This window comes from Cryptotermes secundus, unplaced genomic scaffold (genome assembly GCF_002891405.2).
Source record: "Cryptotermes secundus unplaced genomic scaffold, Csec_1.0 scaffold33, whole genome shotgun sequence".
Classification (NCBI taxonomy): domain Eukaryota; kingdom Metazoa; phylum Arthropoda; class Insecta; order Blattodea; family Kalotermitidae; genus Cryptotermes; species Cryptotermes secundus.
The window spans coordinates 1,287,251-1,306,179 of NW_019727088.1; the positions used below are offsets into that span (position 1 = coordinate 1,287,251).

The 18,929-nt window shown below is 37.5% G+C and overlaps 1 protein-coding gene across 5 annotated transcripts in view; it reads left to right on the forward strand.

Moving 5' to 3' along the window:
• Window positions 1-12,949, forward strand: part of LOC111864268 (protein draper) — a 100,456-nt gene extending 87,507 nt beyond the window's left edge. For all 5 annotated transcript variants that reach the window (XM_023851392.2, XM_023851396.2, XM_023851394.2 and 2 more), the window contains 7 exons: window positions 642-797; window positions 2,356-2,532; window positions 3,935-4,045; window positions 6,783-6,989; window positions 8,558-8,752; window positions 11,042-11,200; window positions 11,378-12,949. In XM_023851392.2, coding sequence (XP_023707160.1) covers window positions 642-797; window positions 2,356-2,532; window positions 3,935-4,045; window positions 6,783-6,989; window positions 8,558-8,752; window positions 11,042-11,200; window positions 11,378-11,511 — 1,139 coding nt within the window. In that variant the 3' untranslated portion in view covers window positions 11,512-12,949. The remainder of the gene's footprint in view (window positions 1-641; window positions 798-2,355; window positions 2,533-3,934; window positions 4,046-6,782; window positions 6,990-8,557; window positions 8,753-11,041; window positions 11,201-11,377) is intronic.
• The last annotated feature ends 5,980 nt before the right edge of the window (window positions 12,950-18,929 follow it).

The following is an 18,929-nucleotide window of genomic DNA, read 5'->3' on the forward strand; positions in this document are numbered from 1 at the left end:
CGGGTTCCATCACAAATAATTGTGGATTCCGGATTAGACAAAGCTATTTATTGGATAACTTGTTTACAGTTACAATTACAATCACTCTGAAATCACGTCTTCCAGACAATGCAACCTGACTAGTCTTATCATCTCTCGTCTGACCTGTGATCTAGTCTTCTCTGATCTGCTCTCAGATCTCCACTCCAATCTTTCTGATCTTGGCTGAGCTTGTTTCTCAGCTTTGCTCTGTTCACCACTGACTCCCCTGTCATGTGTTTTGTCTCTTATCTTCTACAGCCGGACAGGCTAGAAGACACCTTGAAGGGTTTCATTTCATGTGTTAGCTAGTGTATTCGTTGTCGCTTCAACTGCTTATTGTCACCCAGACAGCGCTACGGAACCGTGGATACCTAGCCATTGCCTAACAGTGGCCTCATGCTTTGACTCAGCTATTCTGGCTTTTAGGCGGCATGCCGCAGTATATTCTTATTCATTTATAAACTAAATATGTTGAGATCCTCTGTGAAGTGTATTCTCTCGGTCTGTTTATTCACTCTTTGAATCACATGTTCCTTAATCTTGTAATTGTAGATACGAGGCTTTGAATTTGGTCCGCCCCCATATTACTATTTGACTGTGTGAACTGTTTGATCCTGTAGGGAACTGGACATGTGACCATGTTACTGGTGAATATGTGTGTCGGGCAGGCTATATTGGACTCACTTGTGAACATCCGTGTCCTGTTGGAACATACGGACTAAACTGTTTGGAGAAGTGCACATGCAAGAATGGTGCTGACTGCCACCATGTGACAGGTTGGTGTGAGTCTTGTGACTTTGATTGTACAGTCTGTATAAATATAATTTTCTCGTCATGTCCCTGATGCTTTTTAATCTAGCAGATTAACCTCCTTCACCATTTTCAGGAATTCTTCATTTTTTTTTTTGTTCAGTGTAGTGAGATTCGCTGTACTCATAGCAAAATCTGAAACAGATGTTTCTGTCATAATACAGGTTAACTTCCATGCAAGAGATAGAAGTGATGAACACCTCTACGCAACAAAGGTGAACAATATCTGTTATCATAAGATCTGACAGTTTGTGACGATGATATGTAAATACAATTACTATGGTTCTATACATAGTCTGTATTTATTTAAAAAACACAGCATTTTGGATACTGAATTCTGTCTCCATCTTCAGGTGAAACGTACTCAGTTGGACCCAGTCCATATAGCTGGTCCCTATCTCTGGGCACCAGCGCCAACACACGATAGAATATATAGAATAAAGCACAGCATAAACCATCTGCAAGAGTTAAGACAAGCATTAAAAACATTAAAAAAACTCCACACACACACACACACACTTGAGGCCTATCATGTATGTTGTTGCGCTGTTTCATGTATGTTGTTGTTGAAATCAGTTTTCTGTTGGAATAGAAGTCATCCCTAAAGAGATAGAGAATTTGCCCAACTGTGAGTAGGTTTTCCTGAAGAATGAGACAGTATCCAGTCTCTGAAACGTGTTTTTCAAATAAATGCAGGATCATGGATAATGTCCAGAAACACAATAATTGTATGTGTCATCATCATTGTCATCACCCTTCTGAACATTATTGGCCTGTTTTAACTAACTGTGTAGTTCATATGATAAAGGAATTTCCTGTTTGTTATAGAACTTGAAAATTTATTACCATTGTTGCAGAAGGTTGTCATTAGATTCATCTTGGCCTCGTACAGTTCATTTCACACCTGTACAACCTGTTTCTTATGTCCCCCACTCATGCTACATCACTTGACCATCTCATGTTTTGTGATTTGATCACCCAGACAAAACTAGGCGATATGTATACATTTTTCATCATTGTGTAATTTCTCCTGTTATTTTCTGCCTAATTATCCATCACTACTACAAAACTCACGCATCTCTCTTTTTAATAGGGATTATAAGCATCTTCTTTCTATAGGTCGATAGTTTGTCATTTTTGAGGGGATGGAGATTTTTTTTTTCAGATATCTTTCTTTCAGAATGATTTTTGCAGTTTTTGCTGTAGCATTATGTAAATTGCAATTGAAACTAGAACACATGAAATGGTGCCACAAAAATTTTGTTTATGAGTTTCATATTAGGTGTTCATGTTAAAATTTCCATTTTGTATTTAAACATGTTGTGTAATATGCTAGGATGGTGGGGACATTTTATTAATACATTTTCTGAACAAATTTTAGCTCTAGAAAAATATGGGGAAGTTATATTATTAACTTTTGTTCATAACTGCGTTAGTAATTTTGCAAAATTTTATGCTGGTATTGAGGCTTCTGGTTGCTTTGTTTTTAAGCCAGCGTTTAAATGTTCTGATACGTTTCTTTAGGCGCATGTCAATGTCTGCCTGGTTGGACAGGGAAGAACTGCTCCATTGCCTGCCCTGTTGGAACGTATGGTATGAACTGCAGTCAGCATTGTAAGTGTCTGAATGGTGGCAAGTGTCGCCGCAATGATGGTCTCTGCCGCTGTCCACCAGGATGGATTGGTGCACAGTGTACTGAAAGTGAGTTCCTGCATACTGAGCTCATGATAAGAATATAAACTTTGATGCACCTCCAACTCACTTGCATTTACTTCTGTTGTTTCTTTTGCTGTAGCTTATTGTTGATACTGTCATGTGTACTCATGTAATGTGCCCCCCACCCCCCATTTTGGGAAGGAAATGTGCAGATTTTTTAGTCCACTTTCCCTGTTTTGAACAGGAAGATCTCGTAAGAATAAATTGTTGTAGCTTATTGTTGATACTGTCATGTTTACTCATGTAATGTGCCCCCCACCCCCCCATTTTGGGAAGGAAATGTGCAGATTTTTTAGTCCACTTTCCCTGTTTTGAACAGGAAGATCTCGTAAGAATAAATTGTTGTAGCTTATTGTTGATACTGTCATGTTTACTCATGTAATGTGCCCCCCACCCCCCCATTTTGGGAAGGAAATGTGCAGATTTTTTAGGCCACTTTCCCTATTCTGAACAGGAAGTTCTTGGAAGAATAAATTGTCTACTGTTCTTTGATATGACAAGGACAGCATAGGAAATGAGGAGTCCAACAATTCTTCTATTGTTGCATGCATATTTGTTGCTGCAGGAACATGTTTACCAAGCCGTTGCCTAACAGCAGTGGGGGGATACACATATGGGCTCACAGACAGCAAGGTGATCTCGTAAGCCTTTTATTTTTTCAAAATAAGTAAAGTGGACTAATAAAGGGAAGTGAAAATTCTGCTTATGGTGTTTTTTCCCGCGTTTTACGTGCATGTTCAGTCCATTGTAATTGGCTTGATGAACTAAAACTACTGTTCTCAGAGAGAAAGGGAGAGGGGTGTGTGCACACGCATGCATACACATGCAAGGAAGAGAATATGTGCATGTGCACATATTTTTTCTAATCATTTTTATTTCACTTGTTTAATGTTCTTTGATCGGAATAAGAAGACACTTTTTTAATAACTATACGAGATACAAGGAGCAAGTAGGACAGCAGTCACCTTTGTGATGGTGTTTAGTGTTTTGGAACATAAATTAGCTGTGACACTTTTTGAAATGAACTGAAATTAAATTGTATTTTATGTGTTTTCTGAGGAGATATCTGATTGCTTGGTACTGATGCTATTGTTCAGGTAAGTATGTACTCCTCACATTGTCAGCAGATGCAGTTGGGAATATTTGCTTGTTCTTGCCAAGGTGTATGTTTGTATTCCTATTGAAATCTGCCACATTTTCGCCATCTTGTGAAAGGAACTCTGGGCCACAGAGAAGTAAATTTGGTCAGTACGTCTTCTTTCTCCATCTAACAGGGCTGCTGCAGTGTTCAGTTATATTGCCAAAATTGTTCCTTGCACAAGCAATATAACATGTTTTTATCTTCGCTGTTTGCATCCTGTTGTGTACCGTGTTTTTATGTTTGAAGTTTGCCCTGAGGGTTACTATGGCGACCACTGCATGATGCCGTGTGAATGCCCCAATGAGAACTTCTTGTGTCATGCGAAGGATGGCTGTGTGTGTCGGCAGGGATTTACAGGTATGGTTCTTATAATTGTAAGAGAAGTCAGGTATGAGATTCTTGTTTGTTTACTTTTTAAGGTTATATAATGGGGAGTTGACCACGTAAATTTCATATTTCACCTTTATTATACTGAAGCTAGAGGATTTAAGCCCCCCAAAACATGATATTGGCAGTCAGATTTAATGGTTTTATTTTAACTTTGAATGATTTTAGTAAAATAAAAATATTTATGTTGTATGCTTCCTAAAATATCCAAATCAGAACTTATTTATTTTCACATTCCTACTGACCCAATCCACCCCCACCCCCTTCCCCTGAAATCTCAATTAGCAAAACCTTGCATGAGTGTGACTAAGACATATTAACCTTTCAGTCCCGGGGGCATTTAAATCGTTTTTGCACTCCAATGCCGGGGCTATTTAAATAATTTAATCGGAGAATGCAGCACTTAACTTAAAGCTTAATAAACGGGGAAAAACTGGAGTTTTGTTTTTCAGATTTTCACACAACGTCCAGAGAAGTATGTAGAATTAATGTATTGACCCACACTACTTTCAAATTATTTTTGTGCCAGTAAGCGTATACAAATTATTAACAATAGTATCGTATTACCTTAAAAATTTAGCTATGTGTGGTAGTCGCGGAAACACACAATGCTGCCCTCATTTCCAACAGCTTCAATCAAGGCACGATCATCTAACTTGCTTTCAGTGTCAAAATCCGAATCTGGCAGACTTTGTTCGGAATCACTCGTCACTCAACACAGCTGAACGTCTCTTGCTTGTCCCAGCAATGGCCGCTACATGCAAACTGTATTAGCTATGTGCAACAAACAGAACCTCAAGGAATGCAAACAAAGCATTTGATTATCATATCTAACTGCTGTCATAACAGAGGTCAGCGTCAAGTATCTTTCTTGTTAGGTTTTCTACACGTGGTTTCTCATTCCCTTCAAGAAGCAGCACTCGTCACTGGCTGAATGGAAATCGATTTTTTTATCGACCAACACGCAGAGAGATCACAGACTTTGCTTCAACCAACACGCAAGGAGGTCACAGTCTATAAACCTAGCATATTTAGTTCCTAACTCTCCAAGAGATGGAGAAAGATTTGTACGGCAATACTGCAACCTAGATGGCAAGCTACGGAACTTCTTCGGAGACTTCTAATATAAAAAAAAATACCCCGGGAAGTTCAAAGTTGGATAACGAATATACAAAATGATAGACAGAAATTTCCTCTTTCATTTCATAGCAAAAGTATTACTTTACATGAAAAGCAGCACAAGACGCATGACAGCGTCGCCTGGCGAGATGTGGCATTTAAATGCCGACGTGCTATGTACGTCGCCTGGCACTGGAAGGTTAACAGAATGTGATTGGAGCCTGATCCTTTCAGGCCAAGAATGACCCCAGTAACGTCACAGCATGAAAGCATAGAAGAAGTCTATACAGTGAACTGGAGAACTCCAGTGTTATTGCTGCTGTAGGCTGATTTCAGTGGAAGGGATTTTTAAATGGCACAGCATAGAGATGCATGTATGACTAGCCTGCTGACTTGCTGTCACAGTTTTGAAATGCACAGACCATAAAGGCTGGATTGATTGACATTTCTCAGAAAGTGTTTAAGCAAATTAAACGCTTCGTTCTTGTTCTTCAGTATTTCCACTTTTATGTGGGTTGTCCAGCAAATTGGAACACTGTCATGAGATAAACAGCTTGCTATGGACAAATGATACGTAATAACTGATATTTATGACCCTATTCAGAAATAGGATGCTCATATCTTTAATTTAAACATTGCAATTGAGTGGCTAGTACTCCTGCTATGTACTAGGGAACTTGTGGATTCAGTTCTTATCCCACATGCTAGCTCTCCTGACTGAAGTTTTTCATCACTTTCCTTAGTGTGTCCATGTAAATGCTGGGATGCTACCTTGCTTCCATGTCCTTTTTCATTCATCATGTATTATCAACCATCCATTTAAGGAGTCCATTTAAACAGTTAAGAAAGGGTGAAAAGCAAAAACAACTTTTGTATGGGTTCTAATTATGAATTGCTTTTGGTATGTTTTGTTGTGCATCACATTTTGAATCATACAGTCAGTGTGGCATGAATATGTTTACTGAATTGGGCATGAGTGAGACAGCTTGCGACTTACAAGAGCCCTGTATCTGGCCTGAGACTGGAGAGATAAGTTCCTGTCTGGTACATTTCTGTTGTTGATTTATTCTGATTAATTATAAGTACCATTATGCCTTATAGTATGAACATACTATTACAGTATATTTAGAATCTTGTCATATGTGATGCAATTTAAAGGACAGCTCTAGTGTTATACAGATACCATGACATGTATCATACATTTTAATTCATTTTATGATCCACATTGATCATGGGCCTAAATAGATTTTGTAGTGTATCTGCAAGTGTAAGTCCAAGACAGATCTGTCTTGAATATATTTATAGGGATCCATGTTATATCTTATAAAGTATATGCCTAAAACTCATAGATTAAAAAACGTGAATGTAGTAGTAATATCCATGAAGTGTGCACCATCAACAGTGTTGTCTAACGTCTTCATATCTCCCTGCCTTCCAGTTGAAGTTCAGTAGACAGGCATCTTGCATAAACATGCCTGTTTGTTTGTTGTCATATTGTTTGGAAAAATTCCGTTTGGTCTGGTCCAAACTTAACTGATTAACAGTGCAGGTACATGGTGATTATGTTGATGACTGTGGTTGTTTCCAGGCGAACATTGTGATACACTACAGTACTCCAAGAATGTACAGGAAAAGGAAGGACAGAACTATGGAAGCATGGTAGCTGGTGTTGTTGTAGCACTGATCCTTGTGGCTGTCATAGTGGCCCTGCTGTTCTACTACAGGCGCCGTGTTGCGAACCTCAAGACAGAGATTGCCCATGTACAATACATAGCTGATCCTCAGGTTGCACCAGGTAATGCTGAACATATTTAGGAATGTAGGATTTGTCGTTCTCAGACTGATGGTTGTGAAGACGTCTGTCATCTGGGATGTAACAACATGTAGTCTGTTGAAAGACAGCGAAGTTCTGCTTGCTACATACTTTGTTATTGTTTCTTGGTTTGCTTATTCTGTGACCCTGAAAATGGAAGTGACATGTTCCTCCAAAATGTTGGTTAACTTTCAACAGACTACATGGTGTTATATCCCAGAAGATATATTTTCATGAAAATTAATGGCCCTGTCTAAGTTATGTCTGCATTGGTTTTAATATGTGTGTCACATGGTGGTATGATATGGCAGGCATGGTATATACTGCGATCAGATGTTGAAGTGACAGCATGCTACTGGATTGGGAAGAAGGTTAGTTTTTTGTTTGTAGTGGATTTTATGATGTCAGTAGGTCAGGCTGTATAGCTTTGAACAGTTGGATAATAGTAGCAAATAATTTATTGGAAAAGATACAGATGGAAGCAGTTCTGGCCAAGTTTGAAGTACCGTCCTGGCACACGCATAGAGTGACTGAGAAAAACTACAGAAAATCTGTCAGGATAATCTTTGTCCAGCTGAGATTCGAATTGGGTGCTTCTGGAATATAAGTCAGAAACATTATACCATGAGCCACCCTGTATGACAGTAATGTTTAGAGTTTGAAACTGATTAATTATGTCCATTAGCTAAAGTATTTAGATTGCCTACATCACCTCTTTATACATTGAATATACGGTGTATATTAATAATTATTCCTAATTACTACACTTTTAAGTAAAAGTGTTGATATATAAATAATCAAACCACATAATACAGTAAGCATAGATTAAGCATAATCTGTAATTGGCAAAGTATGGCTTTCATGCCAGAAGTTATTGTTCCAGAAAGTACAGATTGTTGTATATTATGTGCATTATGTGTCCACAAGAAATTGGTTGAATATAAAAGGGAACAACATACCTGAACATGACATACAGTATGTAAATTGCATTAACTGAGTTTAAAATACATCGTAGTACTTGGGACAAAATCATTTATATGGGTGTGAAACTTAGTCTCTCATATCTAGTGTGTTATGGAACAAAGTACAGAGGAGACTGGACTTTAGAAAGAAAAACGTAAATTACAAGGAGCTTCATAATTTCTACTCTCCACAAGATATTGAATTAAGGAGGATGAAATTGGTGGAATATGTAGCAAACATAACGGAAACGAGAAAAGCATACAAGCTTTTAATCAAGAGACTTCTAGGGAAGGGCAACATAGATGGAGATTATAGGATAATGTTAAAATTAATCTTAAAGAAATTGGATGTAGGGATGCTGGGCTGGATTCAGTGGGCTTAGGATAGGGTTCAATGGTGGGCTCCTGTGAATGTGGTAATGAATTTCAGGTTCCATAAAGGGGGGTGATTTCTTGACTAGGTGAGGGACAGAAATAGCTCTGCTGCATCAGGACAAAATACCTGTCTGTATATTCAGACTGCATTCAGCTATCCTGCATACACATACATAAAGTTTAGCCAACTCTGCATGTATGTCTGGTCTGCAGATCGACACCACTTTGACAATCCAGTTTACTCGTACCAGACCCCAGGCACCAAGGGAGATGATGGAACCAATCTCCTGTTGAACAATGTGCAGAAGATTCGTAATGATCTTGGTGCTAGCAAGAATAACACCAACTTGGAACGGCAGAAACTGGGTGCTGGTTGCAGTGAGGATGATGATGATATCAGTATCAAAGGTACAACAGAACATATGTACCCTTTTTCCACAGCATTTGTGTTTGTCACAACCAGATGTTTTAGGTGTTTGTAACCTGTATCAGGTTCATCCATGGAAGCAGTAACGGCTCCTCCCATTAGAAGCCGCTGCCAAGTAATGAGTACGTGGAGACATAGCAGTCTGGAAAGACTTGGAATATGCTGTAACCATTTGTATTTACGAATATCAGGCATTCATTAAATTCAATAGTCACTGCAAACCCTGTGCCTGGTCACTAATACATGACATTATATATGGCTTACAGCTAGAGTCATGTTCTGTTCGGTCATAATTTATATTTCTTATAGCTAAAGTGTGTTTTATATCTTCTTAATTACCATATCATCATCTGTAACAATTTATAATTGTGTAAAGAGTTAACTTCATTAATTTTATTATACATTTCAGTCACAGTGATAAGTGAATCTATTTTTTTTTTCAGTTTGCAGTATGAGAATGTTGGATGTTTCCAAGAGTCTCAGTTGTATGTTTGATTAAGTCACTTTGCTATAAATTTATGTCTATATTGATTTTGGTTTTAAAGTTTTAAAACTTTAATATGCCAAGACAACCGCTGTAGTTGTGAAAACTTTGGATTTTGTATATATTGTGCATTCCAAACATTGTATGTGTATATATTTTAACATTCAGAACACCCATTGTAATAGTGGTTTCCAAAGAGTATTGATGTCCCTCTGATGATGGTCTATAGGGACCGAAACACGTAAGGGTGTTAAGAATTGAAGTAGTAAAAACTTAACAGTCACACTGGACGGAGTTGTTTTATCTTTTATAATATCAGACAAATGTTTACCTATACGGACTTTACCATATGTTTTGTTTAAACACGTTTTAATCAGCCTGGCTAGTTTCATGGGTATCCCAAACTCTAACAGAATATTGTACAATACTTCCCCCCTAACTGAATAATAGGCTTTCTTGAAATCTATGAATAGCTGATGTACTGTCTCATTGTACTCACATTTTTTCTCCAGTGTCTGACAAATGCAAAAGATCTGATCAGTTACATTGAAAGCCACACTGATGATCCCCAATAATTTTGTCTATGTATGGACTTAACCTTGAGAGAAGAATATTGGATAAAATTTTATATGAAGTTGATAGCAGTGATATCCCACGATAATTACCACACTCAGTTTTATCACCCTTCTTGTCAGCTGATACAATGATAGACTCCTTCCACTGATCAGGCAATTTTTCCTTATGCCAAATAGACGTAATTACCTTATGGATCTTAGAATGTAATATTTTGTCTCCTGCTTTATTAAGTTCTGCTTGGAATTTGATCACTACCTGGTGATTTATACCTTCTCAATTTTGCAATAGCAGTTTCAGCTTCATAGGGACTAGGACCAGGTACTAAGGGCTCAGTTGCCTAACATGACTGACCCTCTGTACATTCAATAACTGAGAGAAGTAGTTCTTCGACCTAATCAAAATGTTATGGAAATCTGCAAGCAGATCACCATTCTCATCCTTCACTAAGTTACTTCTAGGTTGGTAAACCTTGAAGTCATTTATTCCTCTATACATGTCTCTAATGTTCTTGTTCTTACTGTTCATTGCAGGCTCATCAATTTTGTCTTTCAGATATTCCCTCTTTTTATTTCTGAAATGCCAGCTGGTTTCACATCTTATATGGTTCAGATTATCCCCATTGATTTCACTTGGATCCTGTAACCACTGCAAATTGGCTTGTTTTCTTTGGTCTAGTAATTTTGAGCATTCTTCATTGAACCATGGCTTATGCTTCTTCAGTTCATAATAACCAAGGCTCTCTTTGGCAGAAATTTTTATAACAGTTTTGTTTAAGTATGTGTGATATAGTTGATTGAATCTTTTATCACTAAATTCCTAGGGCTGCATTTTGATGCAGCATTGATAGTTAACGTCTTTAAAAGGCAAAATTAATTTTGCTCATCCATTTTAAATACTGTTCATCTACAGATTCTTGCAAAATTAGAGACTGCTCTGTTTGATGTACTACAGGATCATCATCAGATTTCTAATGAGTTTATAATTAGTCTTACCATATATTGTCTGATGAGTTAATTATTCCATCATCATGAGCTTTCTAATGAGTTCGTTAGTTAAGCATAATCAGTGTTATGGTGTGTTAATCAACCAGTTATTTCATGAATTATCTGTTTACACATGCACACACAGAGCAACTCTAGAGTGGGATCTGTGTCCTCTCCAGCATCATGTTGGAATTGATGAGAACTGAATGAAATATGTGGTGTTGTAGGTGCATATGGATTGACATATGACCATCCCACTTCTGCTAAGAACCGTGAGGCAGATGCAGGTAACCCAAATGTGAATGTTTACCACAGTATTGAAGATCTACAAGACGATCGGAAAGTTGAACATTTGTATGATGAAATCAAGCAGAAAGAGGGACAGGGTAAGTAGACTGGATGCAGAGTATCAAAACTCTGCAGTGCATCATAGATACAAAACGTTGCATATAATTTTACTGTAGAGTGTATGCATGACAATGTCTGTTATCCTCATCTGCAGTTGGCACATTTCTGTAGAGTTTACGATCAAAGTATTAAACATGTGAGATTTCTCTGTGCAGATCTGGAATATGACCACTTGGACTACAGTCGTCCTGGTACCTCCTGGAAACCGCATTATCAGCGAATGGCCAATGGATTTGAGCCTCATTCAAAAGATACTACCAGCAAGGATCGCATTGATAGTGCAGACTGATACTTTTCTTCATGAGAGTTCCTGCTAGCAGTTGGTACATCCAGTGAGGTCCATGCTAATGTAGAAAACTCAGAGACTGATGGGCTTACACTAACTGGACCAGTGTGGCAGTAGTGCCAATCTGTGACAATAACCTCGAATGACTGTTATTTAGTAGTGATTGAGGCATGACATTCCTGTTTGCATCATGTGTGTGTCATAATGAAATTAAGCAAAATGTGCACATTGCAATATAAAAATCACTCAATTGAAAATGTTGTCATATAAACGAAAGCACTGTGCACTTAATAAATGGAAATTATGGGTCTCGAAATTGAAAATAATTCATGATTTTTGGTCATATATAATTTTAGGCTTCTTATTTTATACTTCCCAAAAAATCTTTCCATGTGTTATTACATATGACTTTGCTGCTGTTTAAAGCACTGTGCTTTGTGGACAGTGGCATTATTCTTAAGAAGATTGTAGGTTTTAGCAGACAAAAATAATTTGGTTTCATCTCTCGAAATTTAGAGTAAAATGGCTGAACTTTTCCCCTGTCCCCCGCACTGTGAAAGTAAAGAGCTTACAGCATTGTGATGATCAGTGCATTTTTTCTGTGATTTTATGAAGCTCAAAATATTTGATCAATTCAAAACTTCATAATAATTGACTAATCCCTATTTTGTATGGTTACAGGAAGTATGTTTCTGCATTGTGTTGTCACTTTGATTAGTGGGATGAATGATATTCTTGTGCCTTTTGTTTCAGAAGGAAATATTTTTTGGCAGAGGTAATTCAAATCTAGGAACCTGGGTGTGATTGTTGCAAAACGTCATACTTATTTTATAGGATAACTGCTTGCATTGATAGAGACATTCAAAGAATAATTAGGATGATATTTACAAATTTCTCAGTACCTTCTTCATGTATTGTCATGATTTCTGAAATGGATCTGGAATTTATTAAAAAAAAACTTTATTGGCCTTGAATATTGTGCTTGGCAAATGAAATCTCCTTATATCCTTGAATACACTGCTTACTGCAAAATTAGAGGCACATAGCCGTTACTGGAGGCCATAAACAGTATTTGTGTGTGTTAGAAAGTTAATAAGATCTTAAATACACTTGATGTAATGACCCAATATTTAAAAAATTCATAGATATTGACAGTTATTAGTATCAATATAACACTGTGAATGGAGATCAAAATTTGCTGTCATGCAGTCAGCGGTTACTACTGCAGAGGATTTGAACTTTTCAGCTTCATAGACGTGAGTGTGTGGATGAATGGTGCATTGCTTTTCATTGGTGCTCAGTGGAAGTATTTGAAATTGGTAATGCAATTTGTGTACCTATAGCAATAAGTAACAACTGGTAACAAGTGACACGAGAATGGAACAGTGTAATGCAGTGATTCTGTATTTCAGCATCCCGTTGCAATTGTTCAACTTAACGTCCATTATTTATTGTTCGTAAATATTGCAACACTCTTCCATTCACCACTCAATTTAGTTAAACATACACCTTGACACTACATGTTTCGGCCCCAAACGGCCATCTTCAGGTGTCTTGATATGTTACAAATATTTTATTAAACTGTGTTAAAACTGCTACACTGTCTTAGTTCGTGTTAAAATCACACTCTGTAGTCCTCTTTTTTTGAGGTAAAATCCTTTAAAGTTTCTATTATACTCGTACCCACGTTATTTGGTGCATATTATTACACCTCACATGGGGCGTCGTCCATTTTCATAAATGTATGTCTGTCCAGGGTGTTTTTCTCGGCAGCTTGCCCCTCACGTTCATAGCCTACTTTTCGGTTCTGACTGCCATATGCCCCTGGTTTGTGTGTTTCCTCCACAGCATGTGGTGTTGTCTTTACTAGACTAGTAATATCAAAGCCAATTTCTGGGAAAACAGAAGTTTGTTTGAATGCTGACTTGGGCCTGTTTGTAATCTCTGTTGCATTGGCAACACCAGGACTGTTACTTAGTAGGTGGGTATAATAGAAACTTTAAAGGATTTTATCTGGTTTTACCTCAAAAAGAGGACTACAGCGTGTGATTTTAACACGAACTAAGACAGTGTAGCAGTTTTAACACAGTTTAATAAAATATTTGTAACATATCAAGACACCTGAAGATGGCCGTTTGGGACCGAAACATGTAGTGTCAAGATGTATAATGTTAAATTAAATTGAGCGGTGAATGGAAGAATGTTGTAATATTGACGGACGATAAATAATGGACGTTAAGTGTAATGCAACATCAGAAAGATTATTTACAAGCAGTAAGTTTTAATGAATATTGTTTTATCAGATTTCATTTATTTTATGTGTATATTTTAAAGACAGATTTCTGTTGAAGTAATTTTATAATATCTTCTGTTTTTAATAATTGTTTCAAAATAAATTTGCAGAATGTATATAAATGTAACTATGAAATTGCATGTTCACAGCTTCCGCTATCAATACTCAATAGATATATGTGATTAGGTGGGGAAGTGAAGAGCACCCCTCAGTTCTTTGCTGAAATGCGAATCTTGTGGCTGTCAGTCTTGAAGTGAAAATTGTCTTTCCGTAAGATAACAACAGTTGTACAGGACCAAATAGGTAGCTCATGTCTGAAGCAGTATCTGACATACACAGCGTGAGAAACTGAGCTCCATCAGCAAATTCCCTTAAGTTTCCAAACATACAGAAATAGGAAACATTGTTTTTCCTAGCCCAGGACATTGCCATTGTTGGGAATCCCAACCCACAATTGAACAGTCAGAAGTGTTTTATGTATATGGGGACGCCATCCCAAGACAGAATCATTAAATGGTGGTGTGTTTGCAAAAAAATAAATAAATTCCTTGAACAGGAAAGTTTTCAACCTAAGACAACAACACTTCAGTAACTTGGGTCTTTCTGTTGTGTATGAGTATGAGGGGTGAGCCATAAAACTGGCCCTGGCACTGTGATCTTCAATGGTCTATTGTGCTTTTCGGTTGTGTAACATTCTTCCTACTGATGGCTTTGTGGGAACACTCTTTACTTACTATATGAAAGGGCAGTCAGATACAAGTTGTACAGATATCTTCATTTATGTTAAAATACCCATGGCTTCCACCAAGATATTTTCTAGAAGGGGGGGGGCAGTCAGTTTTCTGTGGAGGAGCCCAAAAATTTGCATACAAACTGAACAATAAAGCTACTTAATGTTGTTTTTACTGATTTCCTTGGAGTATACAGGATAGAAGAATAATTTTAAATACTTTAATATTTTAATTACTATTTAGTATATTTATTTCCTTGAATTTTGATTCTTCCACCCACCAAAGTCTTGGGGTGGGGAACGATGCCTATTGCTGTGCCCTGGAAAATATATAGAATGTACATACAGAGTTTTGTGAGAAAGGGGTAGCTGCTTCAGATTTCTCAAAGGAGCAGAGTTCTCATCAGCAGAAAATTAAATTTGGACATCTTGGTGGGACATTAATGAATCAGTGGTTTATTAACAAAGGAACTCATTTTACCCTCAAGTCTGCAGAGTCTGGAACTGTTATTTAAAATTCCCACTCCTCCAGAAGAAAAAGTATGTCACTGGAGAGTTAAATAAGAAATTAGTCTTGTTGCAATCCCAAGTATGTAAATGTACATGTTAAAGATAAAAAACGAGAGTTGTAGAATAGAACAGAAGTGCCATCTACATGTGACTAAAGGAGTAGCATTGCTTCAAAAGGAACAAATCTTGAGTTTCATAGCTTCATTTGTAGATGTGTAAAGTAGTTCTATGTTCCAGAAATATACTTAAGTGGAAGACATTTTCTGAATTTTTTTTTGGGGGGGGGTTGGTAACTTGCTACATTGGTACTCTTCCCTTTCTCTGCTAGTCAGATATAATACATATCAGAACAGTGTGATCATCTCAGTCATGCAGTTAAACCCAGTAGCATTTTACAGTGGTCATTTTTTAAAGGCATGAAGGAAGACAATCAATATAGGAAAGCTGTGTGTTCAAGTGTGAACAGGTATTTTCATACTTTGAACTTTAAGAAAAATGTTTTTTATAATAAAGCATTTCATAAAGTAAAAAAAAATGTCCAAAATGAAATTGATTTCAAACAACCTTTGTTACTGTTGTTTCCTCAGAAACTATTGTGATTTAGAATACATTGTCTTACACTTGAATTCAGTATAAATCATCCTTTTCTGCATTTCCAGGTCAACAGTTAAGTCCAGTTTAGGTGTTTTGACATAAGCATGCTTATACGTGGGGTCAGAAGGAAGCTAAGCTCAGGACAAAGGTAAATAATATGGTGGAACAAACTTAATGAAATTGGTGAAAAGTGAAGACAAGGTTTAAAAGGACAGATATTTACTCAAGCACATGCCAGAAAGTAGTGATGTATAACACGTGAATACAGATTTACAGAGTATAATTTTATAGTCAGATGGATAAGGAAATTATGACTGCATAATATTAAAACAGAGGTGAGTTATATGAGAAAAAGGCATGACCTTTTCATTTTAATGTATTTTTACTAACCATTGTGTTGAACATAGCTGTGTAACTGTTTTGACTACTGAATACAATATAGGTTTGGGGTGGGGGGACTTTCTCCCACTAACAAGGGATTCTTTTTATGGCAGCGTACATTGCTGAACAGGAAGGGGCCTCCCTCAATACAATAAAGTGAAGAAATAATTATCCAACAGTGGCTGTCATAGTAATGAGAAGGGGTTTGGTGTAAATGTTTAAATTTACCAATAATATGGTGATATTTTGCATCACCAGTGCATGTTCTTTTGTCCTGAATCTATTATGACTGATGAAATATGTTGATAGAGTTGTGCAGCCCTGCATGAAGTGGTGACAGGCATAGCTATATTAGGACACCCAGTTAAAAGTGGCGATTGATATGAGTGCTGGAACAAGTGTGCATTGCGTGTTATTAAGTAGTACACAGTATGTTTGTGTCAGTTCTCCTTTGGGATTTTGGGGAGAGGAGTTGTGGTTGCTAGAATGGCTGTGTGCATGTGCTGCCATGCTCATGTAGAAGTCTGTGGAGCCATGAAGTGAGAATATGGAGTTTGAGGCAGATGTGTTAATACTGAAGCATGAGCCCCCAGCTGAATTAATGTGTGTGTTCTTGTGTTAGAAAAATGTATTCATTACTTTCTTCATATTTTATGAGAGAGGATCTCCTGTTTTCCCACATTATTGTTCCAGATCATTTTGTTGAGAGTGCTGCTATTTTCTTTGGTATTCATATTGCTTGTTCTTGAGTTAAGTCACCCACCAGTATTAACATCACTTATCTCCATTTTTTAAAAATAATTTGTAAAATGATAAACTGTCTTCATCTTTGAAAGCATATATATAACCTGCTGAAATAGATCATGCATGTTGTAATTATTATTATTATTATTATTGGAGGGGGTGGGTTTCCCCATGCACAGCGACTAATAGTCTATTGTACATCCCCCTTTGATATTCTACCAGTTGCCATACCCTGCCGGTACTGGTGCTCGCTATCAGCCCCGTTCAGCCAGCGAGGCTGGCAGTGGTACCCAATAACTTCCCCATCTACCAGAGGCATTGGAAACTACTTGGGCGGGAAACTTTTGCCTAATTTTGCTCAGAGGTTTCCTAGAGACATGAGGATCTTTTATGTGCCGTAAATCTACGACACGGGACCCACAGCTTAAAGTCTCTCCTGGAGGACTTGTTCTCTGAATTTTTCCGCCCTTAAAAATTCCACGACCTCCGCCAGGTTTGAACCCGTGTACCTTGAGTCATGAGGTGGGAACGTTACCCCTAGACTACGGAGGCCGCTTTGCATGTTATTAACATCTAGCTTTAACTCTTTCACTGCATCATACGCCATTACAGAAATGAATGTTTCTCTAGAGTTGGCATAGCATGCTTTGCTGCATAAAACTGGTGTATTTGTTCCTGTATTGTACACCACTCCATGTCCTGGATGGTAATTTTTTATTGCCTCAGCATGGTCTTTTCCTGGTGTCAGCAGCTTTTCTTGCAATTTATGTGCTTCTCTTCTTGTCTTTTCAGCAGAGATTCTGATCTTTTTGAATGAAGGACAGTTAGGCAAATACAATAAATATATTCTATCAGATTAGGTAAGTGTTATTTATGACAGTATGAAATTTATTTAATACTTGCCTGTCATTTTTTGGCTCATCTTGTTGCTCTGTTCAGCAGAAACATGGAACATGACATTTTTTCTCATAAAAATGATGCCACTTTGACTCTTTGACTGGCGCGAAGGGTATTTAAATCCCACCCCTGTCCTGGCAGGCCATTTAAACCTTATGTCGCTAAAATGCATGTAGTTACCTTTTCCTAAACAACTTCAACAAAAATTGGTTTTTAAAAACGAAATTTTCAGGAACTAATTAAAAGACAATATTTTATGCAATAAATGCCTTTCCATTCCTCTTTATTAATTTTTCTTCATGTGATAAACATTGAAACATGAAAGTTTGCAGAGAGCCACACCACAGCCTGCACACATAACACTTGTTTCTTTTCTAATCTTGTGCTTAGCACTCACGCAACACTTTCTCCGGGCACCGTTCTTCTTGTTACTGGGAGGAACATGGACCATTTTGTGAATTTTCAGACGATTTACTGGCTCTTTCACTGGTGGTCTTTTCAAGGTCGAGGGCGGAGGCGTGACTGCACTCGAGTCTGACGCAATAGATTCGTCATCCACTTCATTCCTCGACTCTTCTCCCTCTCCACACTGTTTGTTTGGTTCAGTCATATTTCTACACAGTCCAATATAAAATCTTTGACTTCGTAATTTCTCTTCTTGTATTTTTCGTTTGTTGTGTTCTTTTTGAATAGAATGAAACTATTCAACCGCAAAGATATGTTTTGTCCAATCCATGGAGTGTGAAATAGGGGCCTAGTGGACAAATAGTCTTCAATTTCAGGGCGTTTGTCGATTCCTGTCATGAACACAATTCCTAAGTATGTCCAGATTTCATCTGATGTGACATATTTGTAATTGTGTTTTCGAGAGTGAGGAGCTAACTCATGCGTGTTGAAGTGCTGGTGAGCATAGCGATTGGTTTCAGTTGTGATGTGATTTACCAAGTCGTCGTCCAGAAAAAATTTTAATCCATGAAAAGGGATGCATTTTATGTGTTTTATCAATTTTTATCCCGAAACTACTAGCAAATGGAAATATTGGGGGTACAATGTCTCCGTATGTTCATGAGATGGGCGTGTCAGGCACCGCACTCGTGGTAGGTAAATGTTCATGATAACTGTCTTGTGGATCATTGTCTATCACTGTATTATTGTCACTATCAACTTCATCTAATTCAGGAATCATTATTTCATCGCCACCTTCATCATCAGAAAAAATCTCGTTCACAACATTTTCCAGCTGGTCTGTAGGAACATGAAGACACTTGCTGC